This window comes from Apaloderma vittatum, unplaced genomic scaffold (assembly GCF_000703405.1).
Source record: "Apaloderma vittatum isolate BGI_N311 unplaced genomic scaffold, ASM70340v1 scaffold35192, whole genome shotgun sequence".
NCBI classification, from domain to species: domain Eukaryota; kingdom Metazoa; phylum Chordata; class Aves; order Trogoniformes; family Trogonidae; genus Apaloderma; species Apaloderma vittatum.
In genome coordinates, this window is record NW_009706027.1 from 24,705 (window position 1) to 47,716 (window position 23,012).

The 23,012-nt window shown below is 45.2% G+C and overlaps 1 protein-coding gene across 1 annotated transcript in view; it reads right to left on the reverse strand.

Moving 5' to 3' along the window:
* The window catches only part of LOC104271065 (filamin-B), a gene marked incomplete at its 5' end in the record, with an annotated part of 47,967 nt that overhangs the window by 19,612 nt on the left and 5,343 nt on the right, over window positions 1-23,012 (reverse strand). Inside the window, 24 exons of the mRNA XM_009865627.1 lie at window positions 1,145-1,334; window positions 3,008-3,164; window positions 3,436-3,559; window positions 5,064-5,231; window positions 6,316-6,476; window positions 6,887-7,049; window positions 7,422-7,595; window positions 7,829-8,426; window positions 9,020-9,282; window positions 9,861-9,978; window positions 12,148-12,317; window positions 12,567-12,657; window positions 13,225-13,385; window positions 13,631-13,754; window positions 14,097-14,240; window positions 14,778-14,891; window positions 15,225-15,418; window positions 15,784-15,920; window positions 16,500-16,626; window positions 17,695-17,832; window positions 19,527-19,724; window positions 20,972-21,134; window positions 21,926-22,003; window positions 22,755-22,873. Of these exons, the coding sequence (XP_009863929.1) occupies window positions 1,145-1,334; window positions 3,008-3,164; window positions 3,436-3,559; window positions 5,064-5,231; window positions 6,316-6,476; window positions 6,887-7,049; window positions 7,422-7,595; window positions 7,829-8,426; window positions 9,020-9,282; window positions 9,861-9,978; window positions 12,148-12,317; window positions 12,567-12,657; window positions 13,225-13,385; window positions 13,631-13,754; window positions 14,097-14,240; window positions 14,778-14,891; window positions 15,225-15,418; window positions 15,784-15,920; window positions 16,500-16,626; window positions 17,695-17,832; window positions 19,527-19,724; window positions 20,972-21,134; window positions 21,926-22,003; window positions 22,755-22,873 (4,074 nt within the window). The remainder of the gene's footprint in view (window positions 1-1,144; window positions 1,335-3,007; window positions 3,165-3,435; window positions 3,560-5,063; window positions 5,232-6,315; window positions 6,477-6,886; window positions 7,050-7,421; window positions 7,596-7,828; window positions 8,427-9,019; window positions 9,283-9,860; window positions 9,979-12,147; window positions 12,318-12,566; window positions 12,658-13,224; window positions 13,386-13,630; window positions 13,755-14,096; window positions 14,241-14,777; window positions 14,892-15,224; window positions 15,419-15,783; window positions 15,921-16,499; window positions 16,627-17,694; window positions 17,833-19,526; window positions 19,725-20,971; window positions 21,135-21,925; window positions 22,004-22,754; window positions 22,874-23,012) is intronic.

Consider the following 23,012-nt stretch of genomic DNA (forward strand, 5'->3'; position numbering starts at 1 on the left):
CACAGCGGAGAGTCAGAGGAACTTCATTGAAAGCAGAAATTTAAGCTGGCATCTGAGAGTAATCTCCATTACAGTTGAGTTACTTGTAAGAGTATCAGATTCAGCCATTAAGATCTCTTTTAAACAGATTTTAAAGTAAAGGAGATACCTGTCACTCTGTGTTTTCCATTGTGCCAGGAATACTTTTCTGTTTAAGCAGGCTTGAAAGCAGCCAGCTGCCAAACAGGCACTGGGCACACTCCAGCTGCACAATGCCCAGACACTATCAGAGGTGTACCTCCACAGATAAAGTTTCTCTGTTCAATTTGGTCTTGCTCAGTTTATTTAATTTTAAAATCAGGAGGGGATTTAACATTCAGTGGCATTCTTTTAACTAAGTCTTGTCATCTCTCTTCCCTGCCACAGCCTCTGGCTGGCTGGGAGGTGGCAGCATGCTGCAGCAGCCAGCCCAAGCTGCGTGATGAGCACCCATCCCAAGAATGGGTAAGGATCGAGGCTGTCAGTGTGCTCCCGCAGCAACAAATTTGCAGTGCCTCCGTTACACCAAGGCATTGCTTTTTGAGACAATGATTTTTTTGAGTTGTGGTAACGTCTTATCTTTAGGTTCTCTCCTTCCACCCACACGTTCCAGAAGTCTGTTCAGAGCCCAGCCAACTTTGACCAGACCAAAGAGCAGCAGAACCCTCCACTAATATCCATCCCAAACATGCTTTGCTTATGCAGAAGTACACAGTCAGCTATTTACATCCTCAGAATTAACAATCTACTTGCTTGGAACAAAAAGCTTCTTACACCACTTGCAGTGCAAGGAGCATGATACAGCAAATGTGCACAAATGCGTTATTTTTAAATCAATCTCACTGCAGTTCTCAGGAGGATTTACCTGGGCCAAAATAAGCATCAGACTTTGGTTGCATCTGGCTGTTTCTAACAATCCAGGCAGTTTGAAAGATTCTGCTAGAGTGCAAGAGATTTCTTCTTGCTCACAGAGTGGACCCTTCTTTAGGAAAGCCCATCTTGTAAGAGCAGCCGTACTTCACGAGTCTCTAGCGTCTTCTACACCCATTACATCATCTGCACCATGCTCAGAAAGCAACTTTGCACCAAGTACAAACAGGAGCAACCGTGAGGGGCCAACACTCACCTGTGGCCAAGCACTTGCTGGCATCCCCAGCTGGAGACGCCCGGATCCGGTAAGGAGAGGACGGGATATCATCCCCACCATACTTCACACCAATCGTGTAACGGCCCGTTTTGTCTGGGACATAAGTGACTGTGTAAGTGCCATCCTTGTTGTCATGAATGTCTACTCTCTTGGGTTTGCCCTCTTGGTCCTGAGGAATGCAAACCAGAAGATTAAGGCACTGTGAAGTTCGATATGAATCCCTTCAGCAGAACAGCAAATCCATTCGCAAACATTTGTAACACATACAGAACTGTCACTTTGAGCGTTAAACATACTTCACTCAGAGACTACTACTAACAATAGACTGTTAGGAGTAAAAAGGTATCAGACCACTATAAAACAATCAGTGCTATCATTAACTACCTTTTGTTTGATATAAAAATGTTTAGAAGATGCAGCAAGCTATTTTAATCAACTTCTTGTTAATTTTAAGAAGTTTCAGGCTTCATCATCATATTGGTTGAAATAAAGAACACTTCCCAGGTCCCCATAGCATGGACTGGAGGCCAGACTGTGCAGTTTTATCCTGACCAAGCACCGGGTAGCTTTGGGCAGCTGCTCCCCAAAAGGTTTGGGGTCAGGGAAAGCATTACTGGAGTTTGCTATCAACTCTCCCGGATTAGGCATCCAGCTCCTGACACTCTGCACGGGCTACCTGAAAGTAGGTCTTTGTAGTCCCTTCAACTACTGTTTCTACACTGAACACAAGAATTGCAGAGATGTACGGACAATACAAATCTGAGCTTTGGCATCAAGCTTTCTCATCTACAACCAAGATGCTTCCAACAGAGCTACTCTCAGCCTCAGCTTTCAGCACAACTCGTCCAGCTGCGAAGCATGAAGCATTTTAAAGAGTCTTCCTGGCTTGCTTAGAGAGAACTGCATGTTGACCCCATTCTGTATTTTATGACTTAATACTGCCTGGGGTATGGTATAAGCTGCAAACTACTTGAGATTTTAGGTAGAGCACAGAAGAGCTTACTTCTTTCAGGAAGGCTTGTGAAACATTTGACATCCAACAGCTCAGAACACAAAGCAAACAAATGCCGTGAGTAGGACCGCCTATGCACTCCCAGGACTTGTGGAATTTGTCATGCGGAACAAAGCCACAGTCAGGCCAGGAGCTCTGATAAGCATTCTGGATCCTTTAAAAGAATCAACACAACTGTTTTGCTGCACCTGAGCAGACAGTGGGATAGCATGGGAGCAAGAAGGCAGAAGGGCAAGAACAACCGGCTATGCCATGACCTAGGCATTTCAGATCTGAGAAACGTGCTTTATGGTCGACTAACTAGAGACCTTTCTGCTGAGGCCACAGCATCCAGGCACCAGAAGCTTCAGGAAAACAATAACAAATCAAAACATTCCTGTACTATCTCCTTAAGCAGCTTATGACTTCTGGCAACCTTGAGGGAGACCTTTTTGTTAATTTATCACAAAGTAAGGCTCAGTGTGGACGTCATCTCACGGCCTTGCTGAACTACACTGCTAGAAGGTTGTTTCCATTTCAGATTCCAGCATTTTCACAATCTTACAAGACACTATTTATCTCATTCTGAGAATCTGCAGACTATAAAGTTAACCAAGAGCCAAATATAGCATAGGTGATGACTTTAAGACAGAAATCTCATAAAAGCAGCCCCAAGAGCTTCACAAGCACAGAGTGCAAGACACCTACATCAGAATTTAAGGTCCAGCCAGCAGCCCAGTCTCCAGAACACTGGATACACCTCGGTATAGCTGTGGACACTCTGACAGGAGCCACTCGTGCCCACCTAGAACAATGTATTTCCACCCCTGTTTGGTTTTGTAGTTACTTACAGTGATCTGTACAGCCAGGAGTCCCTGTCCAGCATCCTTTGCATCCACAGCAAACTCCACAGGCAAGCTGGCTGGTATGCCATAGGAACTCAGACCTGGTCCGCTCGCTGTCACTTTACTGGCATCATATGTAGGAAGCACCTTCACCTTGAAGGGACTTAAAGGGAAACTTGTTATTGCACTCTCTGCCTGAGTCAATCACTCACAGTTACTGCATTACAGCCAAGGAGCAGATACACCTGCCCTATGTCATCTCAGCTGTATGAGCAGCAGGTTCAAACCACTACTGAACCCTGAAGTCATGCAAGGAGCTGTACTGGTTCAGTAGAAAGGACCACAGCTAGCCCTTAAACAATGCTCATGTGCTCTGAAAGCAGAGTCAGGTTATTCAGCCTTCAGTTCATCTAAGTTTATCTTCATCCCCTTACCTGCGAGGAATCTCTTCATCAGCATATTTGACTGAGATCATATAGGGCCCCTCCTGCATAGGGGTGTACACCACCGTGTGGGAACCATCTCCGTTGTCTACTACATTAACAGGCTCCACAACTCCTAAAAAAGGAACAGACAATTCTCTCAACCGAGCTTTTAAAACTCGGTTCTACACCAGCCATTTCCGGCACAAAGCCCCAAAATGCATTGCTCATTTACAGCTTCAAACAAGCCAAATTTCAATTTTTATTTTTACTCCTTTTTAATGAAGGTACTGGATGTGGATCAGTGATCAGTGTCCCCTGTTTTGTATTCAAGTGCATTGACTTGAGATAAATTTGTTATCCACCACTCTCTGGGCTCCCATCTTCTTGCTGTAAACAAAAGCTAGCATGAAAACACTGGAAAAAAGTCTGCCTTTCTGTACAGCCCAGATCAAGAGCAATTGTTCAAAATACACTGAAGATATTCTGAGAAAGAGTAATAGCAGCAATTGCCTGAACTATCATGTACAAGATTACATAGTGTTACTGGGATTCACCACACAGAATCGAGCCTTAAAGCCAGTCAGTGCACAGCATTCACCAACCAAGAGTTTCACAATCAGGTATTTGGAAAATCAGGCTTGCTGCCTAGGAAGGAGAGCCCTGCAAGCTGCCAAAGCCCTAAGAAAGCAGGATCAATTATTTCAATTTGCATTAAACTAAATCTACAGCAGATTACATGACATATCAGTTCAGATCAACACACAAAGCAGTCTACAATTACAAGCTGGCTTTAAAACACAGGAAGGATTAGCAGTAAAGCAAGCGCAAAAGCAACGTATAGTTGCCATGCAAAGTCTAAAAGCAACACTGTTGGTTTCCACTCCCTCCTCCAGAGGATTCTTGCTGTTGCCAGCTGGATTTCCAAGAGCCAAAATTGCCAGTAGCTAGTAAGAGTTCAAACCTGTCTCAGTGTCACCCTTCACCTTTAAAGAAATTTGAAATCGCTTTCAACGGGGAGCGCCATCTCTGGGAATCCGGCTCATCCGCTAAATTTAACAAGGGCTACCTGAGGGGCACCCGCGCTAGCATGACCCGGCAGTCGAGCATGGAAGCAGCCCTTGCCTCCGAGTAAGGTGGGATTTGCAGCCAAAAGGTACTCGCTGCTGAGATACTGTGTCACTGAGACACCGCCTCCTCGGTTAATGCGAGCATCATTAACACCATTGCTCAAGGACGGTGCTGCTCTCTGGGGACCACCACATTTCAGAGACTCCTGCAGCCCTGTGACATGGGTTTCCTGAGCCACCATTCACCTGTGAGGCTTTGGATTTTCTTTCAGATGTCTAAATCTAAGCCACAGCTGTTCACCAGTGATGGTTACTTACATCACTTCTCCCAGCTCTGAAGATCAGGATAAAGCTAAAGGCACTGCCTGAAGCAGCACTACCTTGGACACAGCTCTCCTTTTACAGCATGACACATGGGACAGATGTCAAGATGCGCACAGCAGATGAGTAGGAACAGAGGGAAATACTCATTCAAGTGGTATGACCACCCTTGCAAGCAGGGCCACATCCATGTTACCCACCCAAAAGCAGAGATGGGGGCACAGCTGGATAGAGTATTTGGGTTCTTACCTCTGGGTCCTGCCACCACCACCTCGAGGGGTGCTACTCCTGCCTTGCTGGTGTCTACAGTGAAGGACTGTGGGATCTTGGCTCGAACAGCTGTTCCCAGACCTGGTCCTGCTACCTTCACCTTACTAGGATCCACAACATCTTTCACAGGAACCTTGAAAGGACTGCCTAGAAGTCAACACAAAGCATTAAAACCACAGAGCTAACAGTTACAGGAAACCAAAGGTTTCTTCTTCTTCTTGGGCTTTATCACTCTCGATATCAGTCAAGCATGACAGCCTCCACATTACTCTGCTGCAAAAGCCAGAAGTGTAATGATGGTGCTTCTACATTTTCACTGTCAATTCAGTTGTGATCCATCTGTTTCTCACGCCTCAGGAAAAAAATTGCATGAAAGAAAGCACAAGTGCAAACAAAGTGCTATGCAGGCACTTGTTTCCTTCATATTTTATCAAGTTCAGTATGTTGACAAATAAAATGGGACCAACAGGAGAGAAGTGGCTCATTGACAGCATCAAGGACCCAAGACCTAGATGTACGCTGCATGACAGCACGTAAGAACTCAAACACTGCAACAACACACATCTGGCATTGAGAAGCTTTTCATTCTTGGTGTCAAGCAAAATACCCTTCTTTTAATCATGAACTTCTGGATGGCAGATGTACCTGGAACATTTCTTAAACTTACTACCCTTCAGCTTAGCATCCAGTGCAAAAGCATACACACGTAAGTGTCCGGTTTAGGAAATAGTTACTACGCTTTCTGCAGTGACCAAAGCTTGCAGTTTTTAATATAATCCCATGACAAGCTCACCCATTAGACCAGAACAGACATACCACATGGCTACTTTTTTGACCTAACGCATGATGCACCACTTGTGTATAATACCATTTACCTGCCAATGGCCAGAACCCCTCTCCCTGTCCCACCCATGTGTACTCCTGCTCTTTAGCACCTGCAACAGGGAATGAAAGTCTCAACAAGGCTCCTTCACATCCCCACAGAGGTCGTATCAGAACTAAGAAGAGACCATAGCCCTTCCTCAGAACTACTGCACCACAGCGCAAAGGGCTCCACACTTCCCTGCCAGGTCTGAGGAACAAAGACCACCATTGCTTCTGCCTGAATTTCCAGGAAAAGCACAAAGTCAAAACCTCAACATCCCCCAGCACAAGTGAGATGCACCCACGGCACCAAGTCTTCAGCTCAACATCTCCCTTCTTCTAAAAGCCACTAAGCAAGAGCTCTTACCAGGAATATGCTCTCCCCCATACGTGATGTTAACATCGTAGTCTCCTGGAACATAAGGAACATACTCGGCACTGCAGCTCCCATCCTTGTTATCTTTACAGCTAATTTTAGACTCTGAAGGTCCTTCAACAGTTATTCCAAGGCCACCAATTCCTGCCCCTCTGCAAGACAGAATCGCTTGTTGTTAAAATTACCTGCTTCTAACATCAGCTTCCCAGCCTTCCCGTGCTCTGGCTGCATTTTCACCCTTACTGGAAACACAGGAATCCAACTTCTGATGTCCAGCCTTCAGTGCGCTTTTGTATGCAGAGCTGTTCAGCATAACCTCATCTGCATTTTCCTAGAATTTTATTCCCAACCACTAATTCAACCCCTCATCTCTGCAGAGTGCTCATTGCACTGTGGTAGTGCACACAGTGACCAGAAGGACACAGCTTGGTCTTTTTATAATTTTTATAAATACTTTATAATTTTATCAATATTTGTACTGGGCTTAGCATTCCGCATTGCACAACCCACTACTCTCCTCCCTCACTCAAATATTACTCAAGGATCAGGAAGACCCAGTTACCTGGTAATAACCGAAAAGGCGTTTGGTTGATTTGTGAAAGCTTCTTTGAGCCCAGGTCCTTGTGCCTTCACACGTGATGGATGGCAGCCCTCTGTCACGTTCACCCTGAAGGGACTGTTTGGCACAGGTACACCATCATATGTTACGCTGACTGTGTGAGGACCTGTTAAGAGGAGGAAAATATGGCCCAAGCTCTCTAAATATTTTCATCACTTAACATTATTTCTACAAGATGCTGCAGACTTAAAAGTCAGTATATGGGTAAAGGCTTCTGCCTGCATTTTGCAAGACTTCACTAGTGTTTCATAACCAAGTTGCCATCTAAGCAATGTTCTTCTGAAGCCAACTTACTGTAACAGTCAGTTATTCAAGTTAAGATAGATACTTCCTGCAGAATTAGCTCCTCTGCTGGCAAAAATCCTGCTCAGATGCCAACAAGTTACTGGCAGGCCTCAGCAGTATGCCAAATGGAAGTGTTAGAAGAGCTGCTTGGTTTTCCCCTCTCTAGTGAAAAAACCAAAGCCCCAGAGGTTACCCTTTTCAAACGGCGTGTACTCGACTGAATACGTTCCATCCGCATTGTCTCGGATGAGACAGTCGGCTGGGGAGCCGGACGGGCTGGTGATCTGTGTCCTGATGTGATCACCACCAGCCTTCGTTAGAGGTCGAGCATCCACAGCGAACTCAGTTGTAGCTTCTCGGAAGACATCTGCAGGATACGTTTTTGAAGAGTCACTTGAAGAACCACATATGATTTCCAACGACAAAACATTTTTTGAAATAGCACGATAAACAACTCATTTGGGAACATAACGCAACACCCCCGTCCCAGGGTCACCATGGAAACACGCAAGGCTTTTACAGCTTTTAACGTTCAGAACATTTTGTGCAGCATAAAGGACCTGAAGTCCTACAAACTCTAGTAACAACAGTTCTTCTCACCTTTTCCTTCCACTCCTGGCCCAAACACTTTAACTCTGCTTGTGTCCACCGCTGGCTCCACTTTGACTCGGGCTGGGAATTTGGGCACTTGCTCTCCTCCGTATTTCATCTTGATTGTGTACATGCCAGCCGTAAGCGGTACGTACGTTACGATGTAAGTCCCATCTTTGTTATCATCGATCTGGACCTCAGCTTTGGAACCAGCATCTGACACCATGTCCACCCGCAGGTCCCCAGGACCCGCTTCCGTGCAGTCGACGTTCAGCAGCCCAGCCTCACCTACTTTACCATGCTCCAGACCTGGGCCCGTAATGACAACTTTAGAGACATCAAATGGCATTTCTATGTCTGCCTTGAATGGTGAACCAGGAATGTGAACTTCTTCAAAGAGAATGTTTACAAAGTACTCTCCAGGCTTAGTAGGCAGGTAGGAGACAGAGCAGGTTCCATCGCCGTTATCAGAGCATTCAATTTTAGCTTCACACGGGCCTTCTACAGTCAAACCCAAACCTCCAGTTCCTGCCCCTTTGGTATCTATTGTGAACTGGGCTGGTTTTCCAACAAGGCCCCCTCGAAGACCTGGACCATGAGCTTTAACCTAGAAGGGAATATGCAGTTGAGTTAAACTTGTTTTTTCATGTTACTGCCAACACAGACTGCCTAGCTGGATTTGCTTGTATGCGAGATGCTACTGACAAGCTCTTAAAAATACATAGAAAGCAACATCTCCTTTCCCACTCCTCCCAGTTTTACCATAAAGTCGGTGTCTCTCCTCCAAAGAAGTTTCTAGACAAGGATACTCATACTCTCAACGTAGGTGTTTTTACATAGCCATGGGATATATAAGGTAGAAATGTTAAAATATTCATTTGTTGTACACATTCAATGGCTGTTTTTCTTGAAATCTACTTTCTTAGAAAGAAGCATCTCAATTCAGTTGAGATGGTCACAAGGCCAGCCTCTATTAAATTAAGAGCCACATTACACAGGATGCTTGCAGTATTCTGAATCAGTTCAATGTTTTGTGAAATGGTGTCATAGGAATGACTTCCATGAGTCACAAAGGTTGCAAAAGGAACAACTCAGCACTCTAAGGACGTTCCTCTGTCTGGTTTGGCCAAAACCAAGCCAAGTCTCACACAATAGCCTGCAATTAATTTTCAGGTACCAGCCCCAAATCATTCAACTTACCTTCGAGGGGTCTGGAGGTAGTGTGGCCTCCACAGTATAGGGACTCCCTGGGATTGGGTTGCCATCATAACTCACATCCACCACATACAGTCCTTCCTCTCTCGGGATGTATTTTGCAGTGCTGCACTCCTTGCCCAGAACTGGTTCCACCAAACACGGCACAGCTTTCCTCATAGGACTGGAAATGTTAACGTCCAGTTTACCTTGCCCACCAGCTCCTTTGGTGTCAATTACAAATTCCTGATCCTTCCCTACTTCCACTCCTGAAAAAGACAAAACCCATGTTACTGCATTACGTACCCAACATCAGATAGTGCTCCGTGAAATCTCTCATACACATACCACCAAGGAAAAAAGTGCCGGCAAAGGCCTGCTCAGTCTGCATCCTTCTGTGTGCAAAAAAAAAATCTGCCAAACAAACAAAAAACCCAAAAAATACCCACCAACCTCTCCCAAAAAAACCCCAAGTGTTTTCGTTAACTGGAGCTACAAAGCTACAGCACTAAAGTCATCTAGCTTCAAGGACACCAGATTTCACGAGGCTGGGCACCTGCTGATGAAGAGCCCAGCTCTGTTCACTACAAGGACCAAAATCCCAACATATGCTTTGTCCATGTTGCTATGAAATCTTTGCCAAAAAAAGTATCAAAAAAAAAAAATCTAAATTGCAATTTAGTCCTCAAGAGGACCAGGTTAAGAATGGTGAAGCTACAAAGTTGGAGCTGGCTGATCCCCAACTAAAGCAAGTTAAAAGGAAGTTTGTTTCACCCACGTCTGTTCCACCATGACATCACCCACATCCAGGAGACATTCCAGAGGCTTCCAGCCCAGAGGTACTTACTGTTTTCAAGTCCATTGACTTTAACTTTGCTTAGGTCTAGCGGAGCAGCAACACCCACAGTAAAAGGGCTTCTAGGGATAGGATCACCACCGTAAGTTACCACAACCTTCATTGGACCCTAGTTGGAGAATATACAAGTTAGCCAAGCTCCTCACTTCACACAGATGCACTCATCCCAGCAGTATATAACCACTTCACCCAACTCATTTTAGCTGACCACAGCCAAACTTCCTGGTTTATGGACGCTCAAACCCTCGTCCCACTGCAGCTCTTCCAAGTATCAAATGGCTTTTATTTAATGCAGGAAGAGAGAAAGAGACAGTTCTTTCCAACATACAATTAAGACTATATTCAGGCTGCCTGGCAGAATCTCTGGCTCAGGCTTGCTCCCACCCTCCCAGCACTCAGATCCGACAGCTGAATGAATGTCCCAAGGCTCCAGACCAGGTATCCCCTTCCACTGCGCAGAGAGGCCAGGCCAAAGCCAAGTCTGCAAAGAGGCCATATTATTACAGCATCTGAAAAACCAGGCTTTTAAGCTCTACAAGTCAGAAAGATTAATGCTCTTGTGTACTTTGGCTGAAATACCACACAGTCATGGCAAGCTCCAGCCCACGATGTGTGCTCCTTTTATTCTCTCCTACCACAGTCCATATTTTAGCTATATTCACTGTTTGCTTACTTTTCGTTCTTGGCTGATTCGGCTCCCAAGTGAAATAATCATGGATGTTTCACACAAGCTAGTGAATAGCTTCCATAATTATTCTTGGTTGTTTTAGAAAACACATACGCGGGTAGCTGTAGCAACACCGTGAGATAGATAAGGCTGAGTAAACAGCATTAAACCAAGGCTCCTCTGCTGCTGACGCAGCCCCTCAGGAATTTAACTACCTAGTCTGTCCTCCCCCTGCTTCGAAGAGACCAGAGTCTCATTTGTAAGCTACTGCTTACAAATTCAAGAAAGACAGGGTCCAGGAATGTTTGGAGGGACAATGAGGCCACTCTAATTACCCTGCAGTCTATTTTCACCTCTTTTTTAACCATTGTTTTCCTGCCACTGCTATCTGCAAGCACTGCCTGTAGGTCCACAGCTTCTCTGTGACCCAAGGTACTCCTCCAGATGGAGACCCAAATGGAAAAAGGTGGTTTGGGCATGCTGGCTTGTTTCAACACTGCTTTTCACATGAAACACATCAATATGGTACTGTTCACATACACATACACAGAGTTCAGACTACTTTGCTCCCTTCTGCATACCAACCCTGTCTGAACAAGCAAAAGTTTCTCCAAACAGGCAGGCATGCCAGCCACATCCTGAGATCATGCAACTGCTTTATCCAAAACCAAACGCTAGCTCTATGGTGTTTCCAAGAATGCTAATCCAGCATTATCAGATAAATAATGCTGCAGTCCTCCGTATCAGTCCACTTTATGTAGCTAAATTCAGAGAAGCTGGTGCCAATGACCGAGTAGCTCATGTGTTAGTTCAGCAGAACTAAAGCAGGAACACACTTTCATTTCAGCACTACAACACCTACATCTTCAGAAATAGGTGAGATTCATGCATTCTGGCATTTAAGGGCACTTTATAAACACCGAAGCACAGCATAAGGAAAAGTACTTCAGTTATTAGCAGCTTCCACTTTCAGCTCTTTAATGGTGTTGCTAGGAAGCATCTGTCTGTGAAACAAAAAGGAGTAAGACTGATTTTTTTTCCAACCCAAGGGCAAACCTCAAACACAGATACTTTGATGTACTGAATCTGCAGCCTAGCTTCCCTTCTCAGCACCCACTCATTCACTTTCCTGCTGGGGAGCTGCCACACCACCACCCAACACTGCTTTTTGTCCCTGTTCTGGTCTGCAGTGCAGCTCCTTTGATGCCGCAGCACTGCACCACAGCCCGACCACACAGGACCACAGCAGCCCAGAGCAGCTGGTGTGGCAGTTAGTTCCATTTTGGACCCTGGGAAGGTTTGTCACCTTTCCTCGTCAACTGATGAGGTGTGGAATGACACCATAAGCTGTGCAATACTACTTCAACATCTTACTTTTTCCCAGTAAACAGTGACAAGCTATTAACATTCTATGATTCTATTAATAACTAGGCTGGAAAGCTGCATTACTGCTTGCCAACCCCAGCCGTCTGGGAGGCTTTAGAGATCCAGGGAAACAGGATATACTGGGAAGTTTTATCTGTTCTTTGCACAGGTACCAGGCAGGGAGGTCACAGCACCATGGCAACATGAGCTATTCATGTCTTGTATTTCTACAGGAGTCAGACATACCTGCAGTATTGGAGTGTACCTAACAGTGTGGGAGTAGTCATAGTTGTCAATGACATCCAGATCTGCCACCGCCTCTCCTGGCACCGGGCTGCTGAACTGCACATCCAGCGGCGCTTTCCCAGCTCCCTTGGTGAACACAGTGAAGTGTGTTGGCTTGCCGTTTTCCACGCCTGAAGAAAAATGTTAAGTCTAATTCAGGCAGAGCTCACACACAGAGACTCTTCCCAAGAAGTGTTTGTTACCTAAAAAGCACCGTCAAGCAGAATGCCAAGAGAACAGTTCCCAACCCCCTGGCACCCCGCCCCGTTGTATCCAGGGCTGCATCGCTGCATCCCAACGTTGCTCACTCAGCCAGTGGCCACCCCGCAGCAGCCCCTCACAGTCCAGCACTGGCCACACCATCTCAACCCAGCTCTCACCAGTTTTGCTCAGCCCAGGTCCTTCAGCTTTCACCTTGCTGGCATCATGTGAGGGGTCCACTTTAACTCTGAATGGGCTGGCAGGAATTTCCTACAACAGAAACACAGCTCTCAACACAACCAGGTCACCCTTCACGAGTCAAAACTAGGCAGGTAATCCTTTAAAAATATTTCTGCTTTAACTCCAGCACCATCTAGAGTAAAATTCTGCCTCACTTACACGCTCTGCTCTGCCTGAGTAATATAATTCAAATTCTAGGGTAAAGTTAATAGACAAACAGTTCGTAAAGGCCTCCCACTGTTGGTTTTCTGTTTTGTTTTTTAAGAAAAACTTATTATTCCCATGTTCCTTGGAAAGCCACTTGGACATTTTCTACCCTCTAGAAAGCAACTTTGCCCCATCACTGAGATCACATCATGCCAGCCCAACACACCACATGCTTGAACTTCAGTGTCTCCAGCCAAGCCCTCTCATTTGTGTGCCTTCAAGAACTACAAAAGCATTTTTCAAAACAGTGACCAAAGTGCACGTGAGCTGAAATGGAAAGAGCTGGCTGTAAACCACCACAGCAAGCTGTGAACTGGTATGTGCTCAGTGATCAAAGAGCAGATAAACAGACCTTGAGAAAAATCATGCTGTTAAATGAAGATTACAAACCTCTCCGGCGAAAAGCACTTTAATAGTGTAGCGCCCAGCGGCAGGCGGTGCGTATTTCACTGTGAACGTATCATTAGCATTGTGTATGATATCAAAATCAATGTCTTCTTCCTCATCGCTGACGACACGAGCATCACACTTAATTCCAACGCTGACATCACCTAGGAAAATCAAATGGAGGTTTTTTCTACTGGATGGTACAGACCTAACTAGTCAGCCAGCACTTTCCCATTTCCAGTAGTTGTTCAAGTTGCCATGTTAACTGATGCAACAGCTATTCATTGCAATGTTCTGATTCCCAAGGTTTTTCCATGAAATGAGGAACACCAGCAAGAAACAGTACGTAATTCCCACCCCAGCGTGACTGTGGTTCCAATATGACAGCAACAGCCCAGCCTGTCTTTACCTTCTCCTGCGTCCGTGCAGTCAACAGTGAAATGGGTGGGCTCATTGGCTTTCAAGCCAGTTCTCTCCACACCAGGTCCAAACACTTTCACTTTCTGAGGATGACTCCCTTGACCTATAATGACCTACACAGATTCACAAGGGTCAGAATCACACACCTCTGTCACACTTGAGATCAGTCAAGTCCACGCATTGCTTGTACAGACTACAGGAAAACAGTGCCAAGGTACGAATGAATCGCCTCAAATCCCTCAGGCTGAAACTGGACTGACAGGAGACCTCCAACATGAGAGCTTGTGAAAACAGAAAGCTTCTTTCAAGTGGATAGATTGCCAAAAAAAGGGAGCAGAAGGACACATCTCCTTGAAGTTCACAGAAGGGTTTTACCATCCTAGTTGTAATGACAAGTAGTTCTGAGCACAAAAGCCCTACTTGTTAGAACTAATAATACCCATCTCTGTACTTACCCTGAATGGGCTATTGGGCACATTTGCTCCTCCCCAGACAACAGAAATTGTATGTTTGATTGGTTTAACTGGCACATAGGAACACACAAACACACCATCAGGCTTGCTCTTTATCTGGATATCAATAGGGTTTCCTTCTCCATCCTAAGAAGAAGCAACACAAGCAGAAGTTTCAGATACTTTTAAAAAGTTTGCATAGTTTGAACAGTCCAAGACTGTTCCAAACTGTCAAGTTTGGTTTTTTTTCCAAGAACTGCAGCTCAGAAATAATGAAGAAACATGCAAATTACACTCATGTAAGTCCTCCTCACGTAATACCTGTTCATTCCCAACACCATCCTAAACACATATATTAACAAGCTTGCCTGAAATTCACAGGCTCGGAGACATGTCAGGTGCTTTCAAATGACAACTCGAGGAAATTACAGCTTGCTTTGATAATGAGACTTCCAAGCAAGGAAGCAAAGCTATATATGTCATACACCAGGGAGAAGTCACCTTGTCTTGTGTTTAGGTGTGCTGCCCGACTACATTACTCAGATCAAAGCACAGAGCTTTGAGAGAATTACACCTGCTCAGAATTAAGTGGTGTATAAGTGAGTAGAAATACTTAAGGCATTTTTCTCAGCAGCATTAAAACCCTTTTGCTGAAGTTTCACATAGTTGCCTTTGGCTTTTTACCTGTGCATACATCTTCAGAGGTGCTTTCCCAGCGTCCTTGGTTTCAACTGTGAACTCAGCAGGATTATTCACTATACAGCCAGTCCTCTCCAAGCCCGGGCCATAAGCCTTCACCTAAAAAACCCAAACAGCCCAAAAGTCTTAGCTGCAGTTCAACAAGAGAAGTAAAACTGAGTAAAGACCTTCCCCCTCCCACAAGGCCCACGACACATGAGATACAAGTAGAAGAGAATTTGGACTATATCCAGCAAGTTTTCATTACATTAAATCAAAACCACAACAGCATTATTAGGAAAAGCTGAGTTAATATCTGGCTGGAGCATGGCAAATTCAAAGTTTTAATGCACATATACAGCTTAAGAGTCAAGTTTGTTACCAGAAGCCTTCAGAAACATCTCTAGTTATATCAAAGATGTGTTATTCCAGGGGTGAACCCTTATACACCACCTTATCTGGGTTGAAGTCTGCTGATGCCGGTCGGATGAAGGCCATGTAAGGGCTGTCTTTTATGTCCTCGTCATCACACATGATGTGCACAGCGTATTCACCCGGCTCTTTGGGCCAGTACTTCACATCACATGAGCCATCATTCTTGTCATCACACTCAATTTTAGCCTGAGAAGGGCCTTCTATTGCAAAGCCTGAAAAAGAAACAAGTAGGTTCCTCATGTTAGGTTTGTGGTAGCTGTTAATTTAACATCACTTCCCCAAAGTGCTTTTTATTAGCCATAACCACGCCTGATGCTCTCTGTCACCCTTCTCCAGCAATACAGGAGATAATCCATCATTCCTTTCTGAATCTCATCCCACAAAACCACAGATTAATATTCCCCATAACGCATGTTCCTGTCTCTAAGACTTGCCTTCAATACTCTAATATAAGTTTGTATTTAGATCAAAACGTCTTCCAGACATGTTTTTTACTGCTAGGAAAGCTACTTTTTTTCATGAGTTCATTGTCAGCATTACAATGTATAAATATTTCATGCAAAGTAAATTAACATACCAAGAGAACCAACTTCTGTGCCAATAGACTCTACCACGAAGTCAGCCGATTTGCCCACAACCCCCTCGTGCAGTCCTGGCCCCCAGGCTCGCACTTTCTGAGGACCTGCTTCATGACCCACTTGAACTTCAAAGGGGCTAAAAGAGAAGACCAAAGCACGGGATTAGAAATGAGGACAAATACAGCACCCATGTCTTTCCCCAGGCATTTTAACAAGGCTTTACACTGGTTTTCCCAAACTAACAGATGCTATCATGCAGTGGCATTGTGCCCAGCAGACCAACCGACTGTCTTCCTAGCAGAGAGGTCATCCAACCCTTCATGTGCGCACATCTTGCACCACAAATCCACAGTGTCAAATACTTGGCTCGCACTGCTTGCTGTAGCCCTGGACACTAAAACAACATATCCCTTCAAAAACTCACAGCTAAGTCCAAGCTGCACGATCCACCAAGTTTTACTGGCTTTTTTTTTTTTTGTTAGCTTTTTGTTAGCTTTTTTCCTTTGTATTCATTACTGCGAGTTTAGCAAATTGTACTTCAAAACTTCCCAATATGAGCCCTAAAACATGCTGTAAATAAATTGTCACAGCAACTGCTTGCCACTAACGTTGTTCCCCCAGAACTTCTTCAAAGGTCAGCATTGCTTTAAAAGTCCACCAACTACACCACCCACCAAAGGACAAAAAACCTCCAAAACGGCTAATTCTAACTCACCTTTTTGGAATGTTGTGCCCACCCCATGTAATCATGACAACGTACTTCCCTGGGGTAGCTGGATAATATTCAAATGCATATACACCATCCATAAAGCCTTTTTGTTTCACCAGCTCCTCCAAGCCCTCTGTGGAAAGATCAGTTCAGTATTAAACTTAACAGTTCACATCCTGCCTTCAATTACTCAGACAAGTTCATGTTTTCTAGTATTTATTTTAGCTTGCAAGAATAAATTTCTTCCACCAGAAAAAAAAAAAAAGGTCAGGTTATAAAGGAAGTTAGTTCTAGTTGCCCTCTAGGACAAAGACAGCAAACACTCCAGAAGAAATACAGCAGAAAGTATTTTAAGTTACCAGATTTAGTAGGTTCCCTTGTGTTTTATTTTCTTAGTCTGCAATATGATGCATGTCATATGTTAAAATAAAAAAGCTTAACATTTGTCAGACTTTGCAACCACAAGTATGCAGGGAATGCCTACTTTTCATTTTCTTCAAGATGAAGAATTTAGGGAGAAAAGCTTAATACGCTGAAATTTACATCGATACGTCTGTTGCGCTTTTTTTTTTTCCTCCCCCCTAACCACATTAAGCCACACAGAGCACTGTGCGTGCGGAGGAGGTGGAGGCAATACAATGCACCTTTTAATGCACTCCTGGACAGGGAGGTGTCGTGCTCATAAGCACCACAGGAGCACAGCAGCTCCCATGGCCCAGGGGGATGGATCCTGGCAGAAGGTCTCCACATCAGCCTGCAGGTCCCCTTGACACTCTCTTCTCCCCTGCTCATGGGCCCAAGCATTCTGGAATGCCGCTCTGAGCCATTCCTGGCTTGACAAGAGCAGAATTTCCACTGTGACAGAGACCCTGGAGCCCAACTCACTCCCACAGATTAGATGAAGGTGCAACACAAACCTGTAAAGCTTGGAGGCCATAGCAGGCAGACACATGAACTTTCTCAAGTTTTGCTAACGGATAGGCATTAAAACAGAGACCTAAACCCAGATGTAATCTTATCCAGCCCTGTAGATCAAAACCTTCACACCAGACACAAAGTACCAGAAAATTCTTCTGAAATTTGGCTTTGTCAGGCGATACAAATCCCATCAGTTCCATCTCCTTACTGCTCTTTTACACAGTCTTTGCTCCCCCTCCTTCTCCAAAACACATCCACAGCGCAAATTCACAGGAACACTTACTCGGTCCCTTTACAGTCACCCCGAGATCTCCACTTCCAGCCGCTCTCGTATCGACCTTGAAGTCTGCCGTCTCTCTCATGCGGACGCCCTTGGGCTGCAGGCCTCTACCCGTGGCACGGCACGCGTTCGGGTTGCAGGCTGCAAGCGAATTTCAGACATCAATACCGCCTTTCATTCAAAACGTACACACAGCCCAGCCAGCCTGGAACAACCTTTAGTTTAATGTTGACTCAGGGCAACCACAGCTTCACTTTCAGCACAAGTTTTAATGTTATTAAGGCAGACAGAGAGGAGCCTGCCCAGCCATTGTCCATGTCCTATGGCTTTAGGCAGTAGCGTTTGGCACAGCCAGGCAACAGTGACCCCCTACAAGCGTCATTTTTTAGAATTAAAGCAAACACCGAAGTCCTGTTTGATATCAGTTATCAATGCAAAATTTCTACATGGCTATCATGTACAGATATTCACTGTACTAGGCACAATCTTCTTGATGTGTTTCACATGGAGAGGCAACTGCAGCACGGCATGAAGTTTCCCTTTGCAGATAGACCCCAGTACACAGTATTATTGTGCTGTTCTTTCAGAAGCACATGACTAGAATAACCGATATCAGCAAAGCAGAGTTCTGCACGTGCTTTGTTAAGAAATATCACGTCAAAAGCCCCCTGCTTGTGGCAGTTCACGCATTCAGAAGCAAAGCCATCAAGCCCTCTGCAGACCAAAGCAGCCACGGGTCGGGGCAGTAGGTTACATATGGCCCAAGCTTAAGCTTATGCTTAACCCCTTTACTCCAAGTGCTCCTCCAGGCCTGCAGAGTGGCTACACAAATAACACATACTCATGAACAGTTTTCATTACACAGTCCCAGCTACGGTGCGGTCTTCAACTCCAGAGACCTGAAGTGCGTGAAGAGACTTACAAATCATCACAGCTTCCCATCAGTGTAAATACCCAACATGCATTCCTCCCAAGTATGCTGTGCTTACAGCAGAGGCACAAGTCTACCAAGCAGCTCCTTAGGTTTTCCACTCGTTTCAAGAGCTTACTAGCTTTACCCTCACCAATGCAGCACTAACGTTGCTCTGCATCCTACACGGAAGGGTGTAAGCAAAGACCACATGCCATCTGCTAGCTCTGAAAACATGGTGGGAGCATACAGGACCGTGCCCAGTGTGTAGTGTGAACAGCTCACAGAGTCCTTGCACAGTTGAGTCAGGCTGTGGTTAAGCCAGTTTCACTGACCAGGTCACATAACGCTTCAGTTCGCTTGCAACTTTCTTCCCCAACCCCAACAAAAGCAAAAACCCTTTTGGCCAGGACAAGTTGCAGGCTAGAAGCTTACGAAAAGCAAACATGACAGAGCATCCTGCACACCTCTTACCAACTATGAAGCCATTAGCAGTGAAGTCCAAAATTCCACAAATGGAGGGTAGCTCAGGAGAGATGAGCAGAGATCTAAAAGCGTAGGAGCACGTAAGGATGGAACAGAAAGCAAGTTAGGTGTCAGTTAAGGAGGAAAACAGTAAATATAGTAATTTGAGGAACAAAGGTGGAAAACAGCGAGACACTGCACAGCTACATAAAATACTTCCAAAAAACTAAATGGCAGCTTAACGTTTGGAGCCCTAGGCAGAAAGGAAACTCTAGCAACAAAAGTCATATTACTGTTACAGAGCACTCTTTTACCCTGTGAACACCCAGGTGACCCACTGAATCAGGTACAAAATGTTGAAAGGTACAGGGAATGTCCAAGGCAAGATTCAAGCATAGTCTCTGATCACATCCAAGGAGATGTGGCCACCTACACTTAGGTGCATTTTTAAAAAACGTACCCTCTCCGACAAGAACAGTGCATGGAGTTTTCGGAATTGCCTCCCCAGCAAAAGTCACTTTGACAATGTGAGGACCAGCTTGGACAGGTTTGTAGGTGCAACGGTAGACTTGGTTGCCTTTGTCTTCTACTGCAACTTCAGCAAGGCTTCTCCCCTGAGGATCCTCCACTTCCACGTTCACATCACCCACACCAGCACCTGCGAGGGAAACAAGCCCAGGTCAGCCTTGGCTTCCCCACAGCAACACGTACTGTGCTTAGGACTACAGCCAGCTGTAGAGGCTCAGCCTGCTGTCCTCTGCTACTATTTCTAGGCACAGCCTAAATGTTCAGCTTCTGCTGACAGCAACCAGACATTCAAGTGCAGACGAGACAAGGCAGGATGGTGGCATCTCTGTGAAACCATGACTGGGCTCTGCTGCATCAGCCACAGGGTTTCACAGCAGCATTACAGTACCGAACACACGTACAGCCTGGTTACCTTGCTGCTACCACCCTGTAGCACCTCCATCACAGACCAGCCCACAAGTTGACCAGTCTCTTCAACTCTGAAGTAGTTTACATTAAGAGCTTCAACAATGTGCATGCTGGTGTGGACAAGGATCCTTTCTGCCGGACTACACATACTCACTTTTGTTCAGACACCTGCTCCTCTCACATTTTATTTTCAACTCATCATGCAACAAAAACTGTTTTCCAGACACTTTCAGAGGCCAGACATGTCTTTACATGATTCAGACCACTCCCTCTCCCAATTAGAGGCTGAACATAACACTTCCCCTCACTATAACCACATTTAATTTTATTTCTAAGCACCCTCAGGCAGAAGGCAATTTAAAAGATGCTACTCAGCATACTTTGGTGTTTAAACATTCAAGCAACTGCCTCAAGTACTTTCACATTGTTCTAAATGAATTAGCATTTGTAGCATCTTATTCACTCATTCCTCTAGGCTACAGCATTGGCCTAATAGCAGGCAACAAGTCACATGATGGAGATGCCCTAATGAAGATAGGAACCCTTTAATAATTACAACATTGAAGTATAAACTCAAAGTGGCACTGCAGCAGATTCTTTCTGTAAAGCTAAGTACAGAACACACTAAACCTTTACTCACAGTTTACCCTTCAGAGGTGAGCATTTCCCACACCTGTTTAAAGTGAGCTAGACAAAGAAACCAGCCAGGAACTTGCCTGCTGCTGTTCAACAAGTTGATGGCAAATTTCTGGGTAATGCTTAGCACGTTCCTGCTCCAGCTCAGCTCCACACTTCAAATGTTTCACACACAGCTGAAGCCTGCAAAGCAGCCTAGCTATTATTTCAGCTATGGACTTGATGAAGCTGCAAATCCACATTCACTTTTCAGTTTGTTTATTCCTTCAAGGCTTAGGCTCTCCTCACGTTTCAGAAAGCTGCAGGATCTTGGCACTCGTTCATCCCACTTACCTGCTGTGTAGAGGTCAAAGTAAGTAGGCTTGTTGGCAACGTTCCCTGTCGCCTCCAGTCCTGGTCCCTTTGCTGTTACTTTGCTTGCATCTCCCTGGGCTTTGTCAACGTTCACTTCAAACGGGCTCTTTGAGATGTGCTGCCCAGCAAACAGGACCGAAACCTAGAGACAGACAGTGTCAGCTCAGACCCGCCAGGCAGAGGCAGAGCTCAGTATCATCGCCACACAGCCAAGCACAGGGTGTAGTGCCTGTGCTCCTAGCACAGAGTTTAGGACTCCAAGGTGAGAGAGAGTATCCATCCCACAACCTTCTCCCTGTCCATGCAGCATAATGCTGGCCACCTCTTTAATATGCTGCTGACCACAGGGTCAGACGCACCACCAGGGATGCCTGAATCCAGATGTGCCAATAAGAGGCACCATTCAGCAATGAAGTGGCAGCAGAAGCTGTGTTTAACTTTTCAGGCTGGCTGTGGGGACAAGACACTCAAGCAAGTGCCAAACAACAGGATGTCCCATCATAAACCTCCTTCTGCAGGCATGTGGGGACAGAGCTGAGCGGTGAACATGCTCTGCAAAACCCCTACCATATAGCATATCCTCAGGAAAGAAACGCCTTATAGAAAACAACCTGGTACTTTCCTCTGTCTCTATGACAACCCATAAAACTGACCTCATGAGCTGCAAGAAGTAGCAGTAGGGGAGCCAGCTGCAGCACTTGATACCCAAACATCCACATATTTTCTCCCAATACACATCACCTTCTGCCTTGAAAAGCACACAGCTCAATAGCCCAGATGGAAAACTAAGGCCACATCAAGTCACTTCTACTACAGGATGCCCAGAACAGCTGTTACACCGTCAGAGAACAGGCAGCCCTCAGGGGCTCACCTTAACAACCAGCAGAGCAGCACATTCAGCGAGATAATACCAGTTACTGACACACAACCCACCTTGTGAGGTCCAGTAACCCTTGGCACGTACTGAACTGAATAGGTCTTGTTTTTGTCACTGGACGGAGTTATTTTTGCCTAGGAGAGAAAGCACATCCATCGTTTAACTGTGCCTATGTACACCAGCATAAGGCTTTTCTGGGTAGTGCTCAATACTGCAAACAATTTCCAGAGTCAGAAACGCCAGAGACATGTTGCTGTGGGAGCAGGAATCCTTGTTACCTCCTCTTATCATATGGAAGAAAACCATTGGTTTTGCCTTTACATGAGAGAGAGCAAGCTACCTTTTCCCCATCCCAGCTCTCTCCCTTGCCGTTAATCGCTCTGCTAAGGCAGGCCAAAACTGAAGGGACATGAAGTCCAATGTACAGCTGTATTCTTCTGGAATGTTGTAACACGATCAAGTGAGGCACTTGGATAAGAAGTTTCTATAAACATTAAAACCAGCATTTTAACTCAAAATGATTCATGTCATCTAAATAGCTGCTTTCGCCATTCTTGCAGAATGAGTAAGGGTAGGCAGTAATTTAGTGATGTGTGTTATCTAAAACCATGACAGAATGTACTTGGCCAGTCAAGCTAAAGCACTGCAACTACTGGACACTGAAGTTTTGTTGCTTAGTTGCATACAGTGACTTTTTTCAAGTTCATCCAGTACAGTAATTATGAGGAAAAGCTTGAAGCTTACACTTCTGACTGATGGTATTTTGCAACTTCTTTTTAGATTACTTATCTGTTAAGACCTCACTTGTGAGAAATGAAGATTACTGCAAAACTTCAGCGTTGGGATCAGTTTTACTTTTCCACACAGAATATTTATCACACATACCTCCTCTCTGTTTCCTTCTGGATCCTCTATGAAGACCATCAGGTCTCCCTGACCTGCACTGATGGTGTCTACTGTGAAGATGGCAGGCTGCTTCACCATGTTCCCATGAGGTTCAATCCCTGTAAGACAGACAGGGTGGCATATTAATTGTTGCTGCAAAACCCAAAAGGTATTTTTGAAGCTACCCCCAATCTGTCCAACTGTCATCCTCCCACACACGTCCCCAGCACCAGCTTCCCCAGGCCACTGCACGATGCC